This window comes from Protomyctophum bolini (genome assembly GCF_963924005.1).
Source record: "Protomyctophum bolini genome assembly, chromosome: 8".
NCBI lineage: Eukaryota > Metazoa > Chordata > Actinopteri > Myctophiformes > Myctophidae > Protomyctophum > Protomyctophum bolini.
This window is the reverse complement of record NC_137869.1, coordinates 909,725-928,057: the sequence shown is the minus strand read 5'-3', so window position 1 is coordinate 928,057 and position 18,333 is coordinate 909,725. Positions and strand designations below refer to the sequence as shown.

Sequence of the window (18,333 nt, the reverse complement as noted above, 5' to 3'; positions counted from 1 at the left end):
AACCCTAACCCTAGGTAACCCTAGTGTTACCTGTCTGGAAGCCTTATAGACATAATGAACCAAAGAGTGTGTTTATGGTTGAAATGCTAAATTTAAAATTGAGTACCAGCAAGGAGACACATATCAGGGCGTTCGTCTTATCGATAGCTACGCGTGGATGCAACTAACTTTTATTTACGACCTTTGTGGGAGGAGCTATCGCGCTTCAAAGTGTAACCCTAAGCTCCTAAAGCACACGACCATGTGTGGCGAACCACATATCAGATTGTTCGTCCCGACAAGCTATATAACATACTAAAAGATGGGCCCGTAATATCGAACGGTTTTTGACTTATAAGCGTTAAAGAGGTTAGACAAATAACGAAACATTTACGAAACCTGGGTCCCTTATGGGTTTAAATGGGCTAAGTGGGCATGGGTTAGCACTGGTCACCCATGTATTATTAGCCCATACATAACCTATATAGGACCCAGACATGAGTGACCAGTTCTAACCCATGCCCACTTAGCCCATACATAACCTATATAGGACCCAGACATGAGTGACCAGTTCTAACCCATGCCCACTTAGCCCATACATAACCTATATAGGACCCAGACATGAGTGACCAGTTCTAACCCATGCCCATTTAGCCCATACATAACCTATATAGGACCCAGACATGAGTGACCAGTTCTAACCCATGCCCACTTAGCCCATACATAACCTATATAGGACCCAGACATGAGTGACCAGTTCTAACCCAGGCCCACTTAGCCCATACAGAACCCATACAGGACCCAGACAAGGGTGGCCAGTTTTGCCTTGCCAAAAATAACAGAACGTATAAAAGTTTAAGCATGGGATAAGTCGGCCACACACACACACACACACACACACACACACACACACACACACACACACACACACACACACACACACACACAATTCTCTCTAATTAATTAGGAAAATCTGCTGCAGGCAAACGTTGAACAAAATAACACATTCTTCTACATTCTCTAATTGTGTAAATATTTTGTTTAAATGCAATGTTAATTTATAATGGTACTCCTGAGAGTGTAACATGAAAGAGTTAAAGCTCTAGTATGGCCTAAATGTATATAGCCACAGTTTAATATTCAAACTTGTCATTATCATGTGCAAGTTAAAACCACATATGGTTAGGCTACCAGGTTTGAATAAATAAAAAAATCTCCCCCCCATTAAGCCTATGTACTAAAATACTTTGAAATGGCAGGTGGTTTGGCAACCCAGTAAAACACCCAGAGTGCATTGCAAGTCCCGCTTGGATGTGATTGGCTGTGTGGTCATACTATGACTGACTGTGTGACGTTGGTTGCAGTGATTGGCTCCTGAGTCAACAGGCAACTATCTCGAAGTTAGCCCGCTCTTTCTTTCTTTCACTGCCCGGCTGTCACTGACATGGAAGAAGCGCGGCTTTGTTGATCAACCGGCGCGGCTATATATAATATAGGCTACTATACACTATACTGTATATACCAGCGTTATGGACGAGGAAAGGGGCCGTGCCCGCAAAAAGACAAAGAAGACGTCGACCAGGGCTCAGGTCAGGTCTCGCAGCAGAAGCAGCAGCAGAGAAGGGAGCAATGGCCGACAAAACCAGGAGACGCTGGTGCGTGTCCATGCAATGTAGCCTACAGGCAGCTACTGCTACAGGACATGTAGGTAAGAGCTAGCATGCCTATTCATTTGACTATCATTATTTTTGCGATGAGTACATCTACATTTAACTTCTGTTATCTGCTGTGCATTTTGATTCAATAACTAAAATGAGTTAGCTGCTGGCATTTGGAAGTGGCTATACAGTGCTTGGGTAAGCTTAGCTAACAACAGTAGTAATGTGTCCATGCATGCATGTGTGTCGGTCCCGAAACACAAATGATTGATAGTACCACCAAATTATAATAATAATACCGGTAGTAAAACGTTTTTAAAACAGTGTGGTCGTTAAGCAGCTCAACCCTGAAACACAGCACATAAGATGAACTGATATATTTACATATCAGTTAATCTATATCTATATATTTACAGGTCTGTTTCCAGTGCCCAGCCAGCACGCCAACATGGGTCCCATGTGGTTTAGAGGTGGGCTCACCTGGCTCCTATGTGGGAGCCAGGTGGGATAACCATATGGTTCTCAAAGTGGGGTCCTACTGTATTGAGGGAGTTCCAGGGGGTCCCCAGCTAAATGATTGATAGTACAGGAACCAAATAGACCCTTATAAGGTCTGTAACTGTCTGAGAGTGTAACACATGGAACCAAATGGACCCTGACAGGTCTTTAACTCTGAGTGTACAAATCTGTACACTCAGAGGGGTGGTACAGTGTAGGGCTGACCTTCGATCACGGTTTTGGAGATCGACGCTTCGACAAAAAAATTGATTTGATTGATCATAAAGTTAATGTGACTGTGAGTGTGCGTATACGCAGGCATGGGAAAAAGCAATGCGATTTCATATAGTTAAGTTACCTCATAGTTATGCTGCATGCGCTGTTGGTCGATGAAGAATTATAATCCAAGGTTTGTCAATCATATTATGGTTTGTGGTTGAAAGTAAACCATAATAAGTCAACTTTAAGAAGAGATCTGCAGTTATTGTGCTGCAGACAGTGCAGAGTGAGAGCAGCGCCGCTCTGCTAATTGATCTGACTGGCATTACAGTAATTAGTTTTTTGCCAGCACCTGCTCCAATATAGGCCTAAATCAAATCAAACTTTATTTATATAGCACATTTAAAACAATAGAAGCTGACCAAAGTGCTGTAGGCCTACAGCATTTTGCATTTATCGAACGAACGTCGATTAATCAATGTTTTTATGTGTTTGGTTCATTCTTCTCTTCTCTTTGTCTATTTGTTTAAGTAAATTGGAAATGAAGATGTCCAGTGATCCAGTCCACAAATTACTAGCTGTGTTCTGTGTCCATGTCTGGACATAACAAGAAGTTCCAAAACCTGTTTCTTTTTCATGGTGCATAAGGTAAAATTTAGTTTTTAAAATGTACATTTCTACATGAGACCACATTCTACAAAATGTCTTAAGTCCTGCCAGTTTTTTGAAAACCCTATCAGTGGTGCTTGAATGTTTTCATGTCCCTCTGGACCCTAAGCTGAAAATATTTTGTTTCAGCGACCGACCAGAAGCAAATATTTGAGTTAAAATCGTTTGCTGTGAAAGAATATATATTCAAAGACTTACATTTTCTTCCAAAAATAGCAAATCTATAAGCTTGCATATCTGCTATTTTTCATTAGCTAAAGTATGTAGAGAAAAGTCCTTGCGCACACCTACAAGGACAGAGCTGGCAAAAAAAATTCAAATAATGAGAGGAAAGATGTCCCGCACACTGTATTCATTTATAGAGCCGCAGTTTATTTCAGCTTTAGACTGAAACGTTGTCACTCAGCTTTCCTCTCATTAGCTAAAGTATAAAATAATTGTTAATGTGGTTAAACACTAAAGTGACGGATCTTAATGGATTAACCCATTTTGGTCTGAGGCCGATTAAAAAAAATCCTTGTAAATCCTGACCCAGGATTTTAATACTGTACATAGTGTAGAGAAACACAAAAGGGGTTCCTGACCAGAAGGGTAGCGTTACAAAAAGGGGTTCCCGCCTAGAATGAGTTAATGATGTAATTTTGCAAAACATTTGATGTACACTAGTAAAAGCATGCCACAGCATACAGCTGCTATGTAACTGGTGGAATAGGGTGTGCGACAGATCTGTAAATAGGCCACCGTTAGCGTTTCACATAGTTTTTTAATATTAACCCAACTTGTTACTTTTGACAAGTTTCCCACCAGTAGCTTTTAAGCTTTTACAAGGTGTAATACAACACGTGTGTAAGTAAGTAGGCAATGAGAGGCTATATGATAGGCGTATGATAGCCCTATGCTATTCAAAGGTTCGGCATAATATTGCTTTAACTTTAATGTCTCTTTCCCCTGTTTTTGTGATCTTTCTTTTTAAGACACATGCGTCAGAAGCAGAGACTCCATCTGATGTACAGACTGATGTTGAAACGACTGAGGAGGTAACAATGGCTGTTTTAGGGCAGTGGTTCTAATAATATTTTGTGGCAATATAGGGCCGTGGGGGTCATCGCACCCCACTTTGAGAACCCCTGCATTAGAATATGGACCACCATAATTATCTGAGAGTGTACAGTTATGGTGGTCAAACAAAATGGATTTGGTTCTCGGAGTTGCAGCAACATTAGGGTCCATTCGGATCGCAACTATCCATAATTTATGTAGAGACCCCTGGAATCCCCTCAAGGACCCCTGGGGATCCCCAGACCCCACTTTAAAAACCACTGTGTTGGGGTGCTTGCCAAGTACATTGGCACACAACCTGGAATTTCCCTTCTATTATTAGACGCATAAGTCCCACCTCGATCTGAGCAAGGAAGTGAGGATTAAATGTGAGTCTGCATGAATCAAGTAGGTTGGACTGACAGGCTGCCACATTCCAATTCCGCACACTCCTGCTCGCTCACTCCTCCACATGTCATGTGATGTGATGCTGTATTTCTCCTGAGCTGTTTGACATTGTGGCCCACACCATGCTACTGCTTAAAGTTAGTTTTTTATGTTTGCTAAAATGTACGTTTTCTTTATTGAATGTACTGTAGGCCATCGCAAAGACATGTGACCTACACCTCCCTGTGGAATGAACAGCGTTGGACTGACTACTGTGTCCCAGAGAGACTACTGTGTCCGCCACTTTAGTATGACCAGCAGCCCCAGTGTGTGTCCTGGAGGTTCTCATGCAAGTATGTAAACTATGGAATTAGATTCATTTCATTTAAAAAAAACATAAACATACTGAGAATTTGACATCTTGAAATGTAAAATTATGTGTAGGAACCCTGGGTTACAGTGGAATTGCTGCCCAACTGAAACCCTGATCAGCTGCTGGAACCCTGCATGTGAGCACCTGAATGTGGGACACAGAGCCGCCCTACTGGAACCAGTTGTAAGTTGAAATATATTAACTTCAAAATGTAGTTTCGAATCACAATCACATGCATAGTCGATAGAATCTGGCCCTTTGATTGCATGCACATAATGGTTGCTCCACTGTAAATTTATCTTGAACTTTCCTCTTGTCATTCTAACTTGAAATGGTGTTTGGCAAAACATTTGATGTTTGATGTACACAAGTAGAAGCATGCCACAGTATTACAGCTGTAGCTGCTGAAAAGGGATCACAATTCTGAACAGAGGCCACCGAAAACAAATTTGCCACCATGTATTTCACATAGAAAACAAATTTGCCACCATAGCTCAAGACATTTAAAATTACAGTTTTTTGGTTTGTTTTTAATCTTTTGTTCAGAAAATAATCCTCAATATGCAGCAAAAATATCTTTACAGACCATAGCTATTATTGATGTATAATTAATCATGTAATTTATTGTAGCACTTGCCGTGTGATTAGATTGTAGTACAACTTTCATGATAAATTCTTAAGCGTTATTCAGTCTGATTTATTGGTGGTGAGGTGACCCCGCACCTACAACATGACGTCACAGAGCCGCAGTGAAGAGCCCTTCTTGCTGTTTTTACTCACCACCGTTCTGCGTTATTACAGCTCTGGTGGTCACCTCACCACTGAAAATCCAGACTATGAATAGGCCTTTAACCCATTGATGCCTGAGGCCGAATCTGGGAACGCCTTCTAGGGCCTGACCTAAGGTTTCTGAAAACCTTCAAATTCTGCTTCATTCTTTTTTTTAAATAGTAATGTTGCTATATGTATAGCAATAGCTGATGAGACACAGAGAGCACGGCCGGCATCAAGGGTAGAACAACGTATAGGTTGCACCAGGCATCAATGGGTTAATAAGATGGTTGTGGTGGCCAATCCATTAGTCCCTAATCACACTCTATTATATATATATTTTTTAAATATACACATGTCTTATGATGTTTCATAATGTAAGAATCAAGCCAGCATTACTAAGTCAGCTTCTTGTTATTTATTTTTAGGGACACTAAAGAAGAACACAGTGGCAGTCACACAGGACATTCAGCAGAAGGAGGGAGAGGGAGCACTTGAGAACACATAGGACAATGGGGCACAGCCCCAATAGAAAAAACACCATCTGACAGTCTTGGTAACACACACACACACACACACACACACACACACACACACACACACACACACACACACACACGCACGCAAACAACTACCTCCTCATAAGAACCCTCTTATTTTAGTTCAAGTTGAGAGTTCAAGTTTAATCTTTCTCTTTCTCCAGTTGGCTTTTTTGTGTTCAATTTTAAATGATTGTCAAGTCGTGATTGTGTCAGGTTCCTCTTACTTTTTGTGTTCAGAATATTTATGTTCCTCATGTAGTTTGCCAATTTATACACTATTCTAAAATTATTGTTTACAATAGTTATGGGGAGTTTCATTTCAAACATGTTTGGGCTCAATTTAACGCCTACACAGGCTTCTGTGAACGCCCCATACAGTTTAAATTGCTTTCACTCACTCATCCCATGGCCTAGGGGGTTGTACAGGTGTCATGGTGGATGCTTGGGCACTCTCCAGTGCTTTTCGATCTTCTGTTGTGCATATCAGGGTTTTAAAGCTGCAGCCAGTCCACTCCTTGATGTTGTCCACTCGGGACTTAATCTGCCTGTCTGCCTCTTCTCCACTTTCCCTCTACTGTCCCCTGTACTATTGTCTTTGACAGGGAGGGTATGTCTTGTGACATGACCATGAGAGTAGAGGCTCCTGTTCTCCAGCATGGGTGGTAGCTAAACTGTCTTAACATAATCATTTGACTGGTCTTCTTATACGATATATGTAGCATTCTTCTGTCACACTTGCTTTAAAATGACTGTAGGCTATCCTGTGCTCGGTGTCCGCTGTAAGTGTCCAGCTTTCAGAGCCAATGGAATAGGGTGGAGATTACAAGTGACTTGTAATCTCAGCTTCACTGAGAAGCTGATTTATTATTTGTTATGTTTCCAAATACTGTATAGTCTAGTCATAGCTGATGTTGCTATCCCAATTATTGCTTTTATCTTTTGTGGAGCTGCCATCTTCACTCACAAAGGACCCAAGCCCTTTACTTCCTTCAGGCAAGTGGCCTGTTCCTTGGTGATATATGTACTGTATGGCTGTGGCTGGTGACCAGGTTATTACTTTTCTCTTCATCTCCATGCCATAAGTTTGATGTCATTGGAGATGGTAGGGTCTTCCTCTGATGGATATGGTGGTGTGATATTCTATGAGTGCTTCCGCCATGATGTTGTTTATAAGAACTGCACTGCTTGGGTATAGTGCTTGGATTACCTGTTGTGGTACAGGTTGTGCTGGTGCTAAAGGTGCTTCTCAATCAGTATTCTGACTTTGAATATCTCCTTTTTCAAGATCCTTCTCGGTTAGTAGAGTCATGCTTGTCTTCTATTATTGTGGCTGTATGTTGTTGTGTCCTCCTCAGTTTATTTTGTGTTTTCTAGGCTGCTTTATTGTTGCCCTGTCTTCTCCCTGCATCTATGCTTCCACACATGGATTATGTGATCCACTTTACTGCCTCCCGGTAGATCTAGGATGTTATCAGTGGCCCATGGTTTGTTTTTCTTCCAGTCCTGCCCTAGTACTTCAGTTGGGGTTTCTATAAGTGCTTCCTCCATATTGTCTGTCAATGTATCTATGTCTTGCAGTAGGTTAAGTGTTGTTTTCAATTAATCTAACATGATTAAAATGGATTTTAACGTTACCATAGGTTTACATAGGAAGGAGGCGTGTCTGATAATATGAATATAAAATATTTAAATACTGAATCAAGCAACTTAACTGGGTGCTCACAAGTTAGTGAACGCCCCTGGTTGTCCCTGGAACGATGCTAGGCCAGCGATGTGTCAAAGTGTGTCCCTGAGAAAAATTCGTAACCCCTAATTGCTGCCTGAGCGCCAGCTCCCAGAGATAATGGCTGCTCCTTACTCCTAGTTGTTAAAGGATGGGTACAGTGACAAAAAACACCACAATGTTAGAATGACCCCAAACATGTTTGAGAGTTAAATATCCTTTAATTTAACCCGATCTTCACTTGATGGTTCAAGTTCTTGAAAATGATCAACATTGCCCAATAAGCTTGCAATAGTGTTTTATTTATTTATTTTGAGGGGTGCTAGCCCGTCCTATGCCCAGGTTTGTGTGTTCCACATAACTATTATTTGATTGGCGTAACAATGTGTGTACCCCATTGCGACAATTTGATTGGCTGAACAATGTGTACGATGATTTGATTGGCTGAGCACGGAATGTGATGTATGATATGATCGCCCATCACTTCACACAAGTGTTATTTACACAATTTGTGAATAATTTGTTTTTCATATGTTTCATTTATGACAGTTATGTTAAAACATTAACAGAAAATTGGTCTGAAAGAACAAAGCTTGTTTTTATATTGCAACCAATAGATTCCATGTGACCATGTTTTCAATAAACTTTGTCAAAAGATATATTCTCTGATATAGCTTTTTCACTCTGGTAAAATTTAAATTGGCTAAACCTTAGGCACTTTTTACATCTTGTGTCAATGTGTTTGCAGTTGTTAAACAGGGTTCATGTCAATATACTGCTAAATTCTTCCATTTAAATCCCTTCAGGACCAACTTGAAACCCATTTTGGCAAAGTTCCCGGGTGTTACCCACTTGTGCTGCTGGAAGTGGGATCTACATCGGTCTCAAAGTGCCCAGTTGGACTCCACTAAAGGCCCATTCAGATCCCACTTCAAGCCTATATAGGTAAACACAGGTGAGGCCTACATGGGTTTGAGATACAATTGCCAATTTGGACCCCACCTAAAACCCACAGCTGGGCCCTGAGTGTATACTGGGTGAAAACCCACTTGGAGCCCTTAATGGGCAGATACAAGTCTGGCCTACATGGGTCGCATTTAATTCGCCCAGCTGGAACCCACATTCAGATCCCGGTTCAAACCCATATAGGCAAACACAGGTGACGCACACATGGTTCTGACATCAAATGGCCCATTTGGACACCACCTAAGACCCAGCTAGAAACCCACGTAAGCCCATATGGGCTAACACAGGTGGGTGCTTTGTGAAAAGTGGGTGCACGGCCCACTTGGAGCCCTTAATGGGAGGACACAAGTCTGGCCTACATGGGTCGCATATAATTTGCCCAGCTGGAACCCACTTAAGGCCCATTCAGTTCCCGGTTCAAACCCATATAGGCAAACACAGGTGGCGCACACATGGTTCTGACATCAAATGGCCCATTTGGATACCACCTAAGACCCAGTTAGAAACCCACGTAAGCCCATATGGGCTAACACAGGTGGGTGCTTTGTGAAAAGTGGGTGCACGGCCCACTTGGAGCCCTTAATGGGCGGACACAAGTCTGGCCTACATGGGTCGCATATAATTTGCCCAGCTGGAACCCACTTAAGGCCCATTCAGTTCCCGGTTCAAACCCATATAGGCAAACACAGGTGGCGCATACATGGTTCTGACATCAAATAGCCCATTTGGATACCACCTAAGACCCAGTTAGAAACCCACGTAAGCCCATATGGGCTAACACAGGTGGGTGCTTTGTGAAAAGTGGGTGCACGGCCCACTTGGAGCCCTTAATGGGCGGACACAAGTGTGGCCTACATGGGTCAAATATAATTCACCCAGCTGGTACCCACTTAAGGCCCAGTCAGATCCCAGTTCAAACCCATATAGGCAAACACAGGTGGCGCACACATGGTTCTGACATCAAATGGCCCATTTGGATACCACCTAAGACCCAGTTAGAAACCCACGTAAGCCCATATGGGCTAACACAGGTGGGTGCTGTGCAAAAAGTGGGTGCACGGCCCAGGTAAAACCCATAGCCCATAGCCCATATCAAAACCCAAGTGGGGCCCATATGGACATGTTAGCTGGGTTATTTTATAGTTATTTTTTTTCTTATCTTCTAGGCAGAAGGATAAGTAGATCAAAGGGGAGGGAAAAAAACAGTTATTAAGAATCCACTTAGGATGCTCATTTTCCCGATTAATGATGGCGTTTGTGGGATTTGTTTGTTATGAGCGGAAAGAGTATAGCATATAGGCTATAGCAATAAAGAGTATAGCCAATAGCAAAGCCGATGAAGCATGTTTGAAAGAAAGCATTCAATTCAATTCAATTCAATTCAACAGGCTTTTTATTGGCATGACGTTTCGCAGGGAAAGCAATAAAACTGGATAAAAGGCAATTTGAACAAAGCGAGATGATCTATAACTCGTCTCTATCTGAATCCTGACAGAAAACTAAAGGCGCTGGTGGTTCAGTGTCACTTTGACATGAAGCCTAAAAACGTATAAAGGTACAGCCAGGGAATCCAAATCACTACAATCGGAGTCATACATTATATACTGTGTAGCCTACGATCATGTTAATGGTAGGATATATAAACTAACCTGCATTGCGCCACATGGGGGCTGTGTTGGCCCACCGTGAGTTTCACCATTGGAGCATAATTTATTAATACTCCGGCTGGCAGTGATTTTGGGTGGGGGGGGCTATAGTATAAGACATATAATATGCTACTATATAGTTCAAACTGCAGCAATAGCATCATATTACAGATATCAAAGTACAGCAATGAAACTTAATACTTTAACTTTAATAAAAAAGTACTTTTCCCACTGTAGCCTACGTGTGGTAATGATGATTACAGTGAGGAAATACTGGTCTGTTAGCTCTAATAGAACAAATCTAATAGAACAAACACCCATACACTGTCCGCACACAAAACAGCACACAATTAAGTAATAAACCAATTGACTGTAAATAAACTGAGCACTTTTTTTCTTACTTTTTTTAAATTTATTTTTGTGTTTGTTTTAGTTTTTCAACATTTAGAGACGCATACATTTACACTGCTATATATTTAAAAAAGAAAAAACAGGTTAAAAAAAGACAATTAAATAAATACAGTAAGCCAGGGGGAAAAGGGGGTGGGTTTGGAGTTTATAATGTGAACTACATTAATTGAAACACTGTTGTGTGTTGTTAATAATAATAATAATAATAATAATAATAACAACAACAACAACAACAACATTGTGATTCGGGGGGACCAATCACAGCGCGGCGGTGTGAGTGTGACGTGACCAACCAGGAAGTGCGGTGCGTGTGTTTCTGGAGAACAGACTCGGAAAAAGAAGGAGAAACGTCAACAACAACAACAACAACAACACGGTAAACACGCACTATAATTACTGTGTGTGTGTGTGTGTGTGTGTGTGTGTGTGTGTGTGTGTGTGTGTGTGTGTGTGTGTGTGTGTGTGTGTGTGTGTGTGTGTGTGTGTGATAAATTAAAGTGCGAGCTGATCAAAGCTGCAGTTCATTTTCGGCTGTTTTTCGGCGAGCGGCGCCTTCGTTCAATGGTGTTGTTTATCAACTTGTGTGCGTGTAAAGTGTGTGTGTGTGTGTGTGTGTGTGTGTGTTTGTGTGTGCGCGCGCGCGTGTGTGCGTACGTGCGTGCGCGTGTTATGCCAGGTGCTGTACGTGACAGGTCCTTCCTTGTATTCAGCAGGAAGTAAACTAAGCTACACTTTACAATAATTGTTCTAATACGTAGTAAAAAGTAAAAACGAGTACAATGCATGTACAGTAGGCATATACCGCTATTACACATTTTACTTAAAGGACAACTTTAGTTTTTTTCAACCAAGGTTCATGTTTTAGGTTGTAATTAAGACAAAGTAAAAGTAAAAGGTGAGTGTACATTTTTTTCTTCATTTGCGGCTTTCTTTCGTTTTCGGGATTTTAGCTGTTTTTGACGGGGGGGCGGGGGCATTCGAGCATGGGGCTAAATATGTATTTCTTTAAAAAAAATCACACCCGTGTGAACTGAGTGGTGTAATTCCCCCCCCCCCTCCCTCTCTCTCTCTCTCTCTCTCTCTCTCTCTCTCTCATTAGCAGGCAATTCAATTCAAAGGGCTTTATTGGCATGAGAAAACATACATTTGCATTGCCAAAGCAGAAAGAACAATACAACAATACAGCAATACAATCAAAACAAAAATGATGTACTTTGAAGGTCAGAATCTTCAATAGATCAAATTCTATGTACCAAGATCACTCAATGCAGGTATAGTGCAGGAATATACACAATGATTAGTCTTTTGGGTGGTTGTGTTCCATTTGATATCCTTCTCCTATCACAGCAACTCACAAATCTTGCTGCTGTGTTTGCACATTGTTGTACTTCGCCCAGCAGATATGGGAGTTTTTTTGTCATTGGTCATGTTTTCAAAATCTCCGTGTGTGGTTGTAATCTGTGGGAAGTATGTGTCTCTGATGTCTTGGTACAGTGGACAGACAGTATGTGTCTCTGATGTCTTGGTACAGTGGACAGACAGTATGTGTCTCTGATGTCTTGGTACAGTGGACAGACAGTATGTGTCTCTGATGTCTTGGTACAGTGGACAGACAGTATGTGTCTCTGATGTCTTGGTACAGTGGACAGACAGTATGTGTCTCTGATGTCTTGGTACAATGGACAGATGGTTATGAAGTGTAGCTCGGTTTCCACTTCGTTTAGTGTGCAGTGGGTGCACAGTCTGTCTTCTCTCGGGATACATGTCTGCCTATGACGGCCTTTCTCCATCGCGAGACTGTGCTCACTGAGTCTGTACCTAGTGCAGGCACAGCAATACCCCTCTCTCTGTTTCTGGTGCCCCCTACTGGTATAAATAAGTCACATACTCGTGCTCACTTATACAGGTACACAGGCACAGGACATTGCTGGTTGCACCACTCAAAAAATGATAGCGATTTATTTTTATATTCTTTACTATAGTCCTACTAGACCCCAAGAAATTACACCTGGCCACAAAAGATCACAGGATCTACTGAATGTGACAAACTGACACACAGTGTGGCTTCACCCAAATAGGTCTCCTTCACATTCAGTAGATCCTGTTGTGATATCATTTATTGGGGTCCTAGTAGGACTATAGTAAATAATAAATAATACAAAATTGCAGCATTTAACTCTCATTTAATTTTATAAATGTAGAAAACAAAAGAAGAAATGATTATTTTAACTAAAGCTAGCAAAAATAAAATAGAATAAAAAACAGTACAGTAGTACAGTATAGTGCATCCCGTGGATGCGGAGGTCGTTGTTTTATGGCGTCTGTAAGTGCTAGAGTTTGTCGGCTTTCAACCTTTTCCATAACAAACCCATGACTGATGCACCCATTCTGTGGGTTTATAGGTCTACGCAGGTAGGAAGAACTTCATTGTTACATTAATTTTGCTTTGCGTTTAACCCATTCTGAACGGGAACCCATTTCGGTGTTGGCATCATGTTATGCTTTAGCTATTGAAAAATAGCAGATCTACAAGCTTGTAGGTCTGCTATTTTTGAAAAATCGAAGAACGACTGACATTTTTAGAATCTGATCTCAGGTCAGAATGGGTTAATCAGACCAGTGTGTGTCCAGTGGAAACCTCGTATGAATCTGATCTCAGGTCAGAATGGGTTAATTCAAATAAAGTGCATGGTACAAACGTCTTACTGGTAAAAACCATGTATCCACAACAAGGTGCATGAATTCCCCCCACACCTGTCCATAATTAACCCCTAGGCCTGGGAGGCGTGCCCGTCTGTGCCCAAACCAATTACCCAATTAGCCAACTATCTACAGAATATTCTAGGCTAATAAGGCTAAATAATAACAGAAATAATAATAATCAAAAAACACAGTGAATTGGCTTCTATAGCGTCCCTTAACTGTAAACTGCAGAATGCTCCCTATTTTAATCTCTGATCACGTCAAAAACAACGACTCCTAAATGTCTTATGTGTTTGTCTTTATGCAGGACGCCTATGGTGACATCATCATCATCTACATCATGACCAGACCACACGCGTGTGTGTGTGAGTAGGAACGGCACCTCCTGCTGCCAGCGTGACGTCATTACAGCGTGGTGGACTCTTGGTAGGTAGGTCTTTCACAACACTTACTGTACTTTGAGATAATCGCTATCATCCTGCAAGCTCACGTTGGTTATTACCGCTATCTTATAACTATTTGACAGTATAACATTTATTGCATATGACCTGTTTTGGCCATCCATCCATCTTCAACCGCTTATCCATAGTCGGGCCGCGGGGGCAACAGCTCCACCAGAGAGCTCCAGACTTCTCTCTCCAGAGCAACATTAGTGACTTCCTCCTGGGGGATCCCGAGACGTTCCAAGGCCAGTGAGTCGATGTGTTTCCTCCAACTGCGCCTTGGTCTGCCCCGTGGTCTCCTCCCAGTGGGCCACTATATTTCTACACTCACTCCAGAGGGCCACTATAGTTCCACACTCACTCCAGAGGGCCACTATAGTTACACACTCACTCCAGAGGGCCACTATATTTCCACACTCACTCCAGAGGACCACTATATTTCCACACTCACTCCAGAGAGCCACTATAGTTCCACACTCACTCCAGAGGGCCACTATAGTTCCACACTCACTCCAGATGGCCACTATAGTTCCACACTCACTCCAGAGGGCCACTATACTTACACACTCACTCCAGAGGGCCACTATATTTCCACACTCACTCCAGAGGACCACTATATTTCCACACTCACTCCAGAGGACCACTATAGTTCCACACTCACTCCAGAGGGCCACTATAGTTCCACACTCACTCCAGAGGGCCACTATATTTCCACACTCACTCCAGAGGACCACTATACTTCCACACTCACTCCAGAGAGCCACTATAGTTCCACACTCACTCCAGAGGGCCACTATAGTCCCACACTCACTCCAGAGGGCCACTATAGTTCCACACTCACTCCAGAGGGCCACTATAGTTCCACACTCACTCCAGAGGGCCACTATAGTTCCACACTCACTCCAGAGGGCCACTATAGTCCCACACTCACTCCAGAGGGGGGTGGTCATCCTGGTCAGTAATGTAATGTCCCTGTGGTCCTCCAGGGGGTCCCAGCATGGAGGTGGTGCTGGCCAAGGTGCTCGTCCTCCTGGCCATGTTCGTGCTGATGCTGGGGGGCGTGCTGGTCCCCGTCAGGCTGCTCATGGTGGACTACGAGAAGGCTCAGAGGTACAGGAAGGTCCTGGCGCTCTGCAACGCCTTCGGGGGAGGCGTGTTCCTGGCAACGTGCTTCAACGGCCTGCTGCCCGCCGTCAGGGGCAAGGTACTGTGGTGACCTCTGACCTCTAACCTCTAACCCCAACGCCCTGCTGCCCGCTGGCAGGGGCAAGGTATTGACCCTGTGTGTGTGCGTGTGTGTGCGTGTGTGTGCGTGTGTGTGTGTCTGTGTGCGTGTGTATTCCAGGTATCAGAGGTGTTCATTCAGCTCCAGATCTCCACAGACTATCCTCTGGCAGAGACCATGATGATGATGGGATTCTTCCTCACTGTCTTCATAGAGCAGGTAAAGTCGCCTCTTTGGTGCTACTGAAAATTTCTGACGAGCCAAAATCCACTACAGCGCCGAAACAGCGGTAGAATAGGAATATGAATCGGCCCTTAGTCCAGGGGTTATGGGATATTATTGTACTGTTTGCGATTGTGTAGATTCATTGTTTTGAATCATGTGTTGATGTGTTATTATTGTTGTTCATGGGTTATTGTATCTTTGGCTCTGCTCTGGGGGGGTGGTTGATATCTGAGCTGTGTCTCGGTGCACATATAACCGGATATCAAATGTGATATCAGAGCTGTGTCTCGGTACACAGATTATCTGATATCACATGAGCAGAGCCACACCGCCATACTAACATGCAATAGCTTTGCAATAAATGGTTTATGGTCAATCCGAGCTGAAATGTCTCAATGGACAACATAACCCTAGCATTCACCTCTTCACTCTCCGCCCCCTAGCATTCACCTCTTCACTCTCCACCCCCTAGCATTCACCTCTTCACTCTCCACCCCCTAGCATTCACCTCTTCACTCTCCACCCCCTATAATAATAATAATAATAATATATACGATTTATATAGCGCTTTTCTAGGTACCCAAAGTCGCTTTACAGAAAGAGTACAGACATATTTATTAGAAAACTATTTAAAAAGGTTTAAAAGGTTAAAAACTAGAAATCAAAATAAAAAAAGGGACAAACAAGAAGGGGTGTGTCAGTGTGTGTGTGTGTGTGGGGGGGGGTTATGTAGGGAAAGCCAGTTTGAAAAGGTGGGTTTTGAGTGTGCTTTTGAACATTTCAAGGGTGGGGGCAGCTCTGATGTGGGTTGGGAGTGAGTTCCAGAGAGAAGGGGCAGCCACTGCAAAGGCCCGGTCTCCCCATGTCCGTTTGTTAGATTTGTGGGGTTCCAGTTGGTTGGCAGTGCTTGACCTGAGGGAGCGGGAGGGGACATGGCGGTTGATGAGTTCAGAGAGGTAGAGGGGGGCCTGGTTGTTGAGGGTTTTGTAGGTGATGGTGAGTATTTTAAATTCAATCCTGGACTTGGACCTATCATTCACCTCTTCACTGTCCACCCCCTAGCATTCACCTCTTCACTCTCCACCCCCTAGCATTCACCTCCTCACTGGCCACCCCCTAGCATTCACCTCTTCACTCTCCACCCCCTAGCATTCACCTCATCACTCTCCACCCCCTAGCATTCACCTCCTCACTCTCCACCCCCTAGCATTCACCTTCTCACTCTCCACCCCCTAGCATTCACCTCCTCACTCTCCACCCCCTAGCATTCACCTACTCTCCACCCCCTAGCATTCACCTCCTCACTCTCCACCCCCTCGCATTCACCTCTTCACTCTCCACCCCCTAGCATTCACCTCCTCACTCTCCACCCCCTAGCATTCACCTCCTCACTCTCCACCCCCTAGCATTCACCTCCTCACTCTCCACCCCCTAGCATTCACCTCTTCACTCTCCACCCCCTAGCATTCACCTCCTCACTCTCCACCCCCTAGCATTCACCTCCTCACTCTCCACCCCCTAGCATTCACCTCTTCACTCTCCACCCCCTAGCATTCACCTCTTCACTCTCCACCCCCTAGCATTCACCTCATCACTCTCCACCCCCTAGCATTCACCTCTTCACTCTCCACCCCCTAGCATTCACTTCTTCACTCTCCACCCCCTAGCATTCACCTCATCACTCTCCACCCCCTAGCATTCACCTCCTCACTCTCCACCCCCTAGCGTTCACCTCTTCACTCTCCACCCCCTAGCATTCACTTCTTCACTCTCCACAATTTACAATTTACAATTTAGGCATTTATCAGACGCTCTTAATCCAGAGCGACTTACATTAAGCAAGAACAAAAGCATGGGAATACATCACATAAAGACATTTATCATGAAACATGCGTAGCTAAGAAAGTAACAGTGGAATATCTATAATGAAACTATACATACACCCCCTAGCATTCACCTCATCACTCTCCACCCCCTAGCATTCACCTCCTCACTCTCCACCCCCTAGCGTTCACTTCTTCACTCTCCACCCCCTAGCGTTCACATTCTCTCCTCCTCTTCCTCAGTCCATCCTGACGTTCCGTAAGGAGAAGCCGTCCTTCATCGATCTGGAGACCTTCAACTCTGGAGCGGGGGGGGGAGGGGGAGGGTCCGAGGCGGGCAGCGACTCCGAGTACGACACACCCTTCATCTCCCCCGCACGCAGCTCTGCTATTGGTAGGTCCCATTATGACATCATAGTTATCTCCCCCGCACGCAACTCTGCTATTGGTAGGTCCCTTTATGACATCAGAATGATCTCACCCGCACGCAACTCTGCTATTGGTAGGCCCAGAGCCTTAGATATAGACAGAGTTACGCAAACTGCGTTCACTTCATGGGGCTTCAGTCCAATGGAGGCTCTCCTACATAGACTTCTATTGGCTTCAGTCCAATGGAGGCTCTCCTACATAGACTTCTATTGGCTTCAGTCCAACGGAGGCTCTCCTACATAGACTTCCATTGTCTTCAGTCCAATGGAGGCTCTCCTACATAGACTTCTATTGGCTTCAGTCCAATGGAGGCTCTCCTACATAGACTTCTATTGGCTTCAGTCCAATGGAGGCTCTCTTACATAGACTTCTATTGTCTTCAGTCCAATGGAGGCTCTCCTACATAGACTTCTATTGGCTTCAGTCCAATGGAGGCTCTCCTACATAGACTTCTATTGGCTTCAGTCCAATGGAGGCTCTCTTACATAGACTTCTATTGGCTTCAGTCCAATGGAGGCTCTCCTACATGGACTTCTATTGGCTTCAGTCCAATGGAGGCTCTCCTACATAGACTTCTATTGGCTTCAGTCCAATGGAGGCTCTCC

At 43.6% G+C, this 18,333-nt stretch overlaps 1 protein-coding gene across 3 annotated transcripts in view; it reads left to right on the top strand.

Annotated features, from left to right (window-relative positions):
• The first annotated feature begins 11,169 nt into the window (after window positions 1–11,169).
• LOC308320450 (excitatory amino acid transporter 5-like) overlaps window positions 11,170–18,333 on the top strand; it is a 48,023-nt gene continuing 40,859 nt past the window's right edge. The window contains exons 1-5 of one of the 3 annotated variants that reach the window (XM_080770868.1): window positions 11,170–11,256; window positions 13,891–14,009; window positions 15,013–15,230; window positions 15,372–15,470; window positions 17,543–17,693. In XM_080770868.1, the coding sequence (XP_080626994.1) occupies window positions 15,024–15,230; window positions 15,372–15,470; window positions 17,543–17,693 (457 nt within the window). In that variant the 5' untranslated portion in view covers window positions 11,170–11,256; window positions 13,891–14,009; window positions 15,013–15,023. Of the gene's footprint in view, window positions 11,257–13,890; window positions 14,014–15,012; window positions 15,231–15,272; window positions 15,298–15,371; window positions 15,471–17,542; window positions 17,694–18,333 lie in introns of those variants that run through there. The other 2 variants (XM_080770869.1, XM_080770870.1) reach the window with 2 other exon arrangements.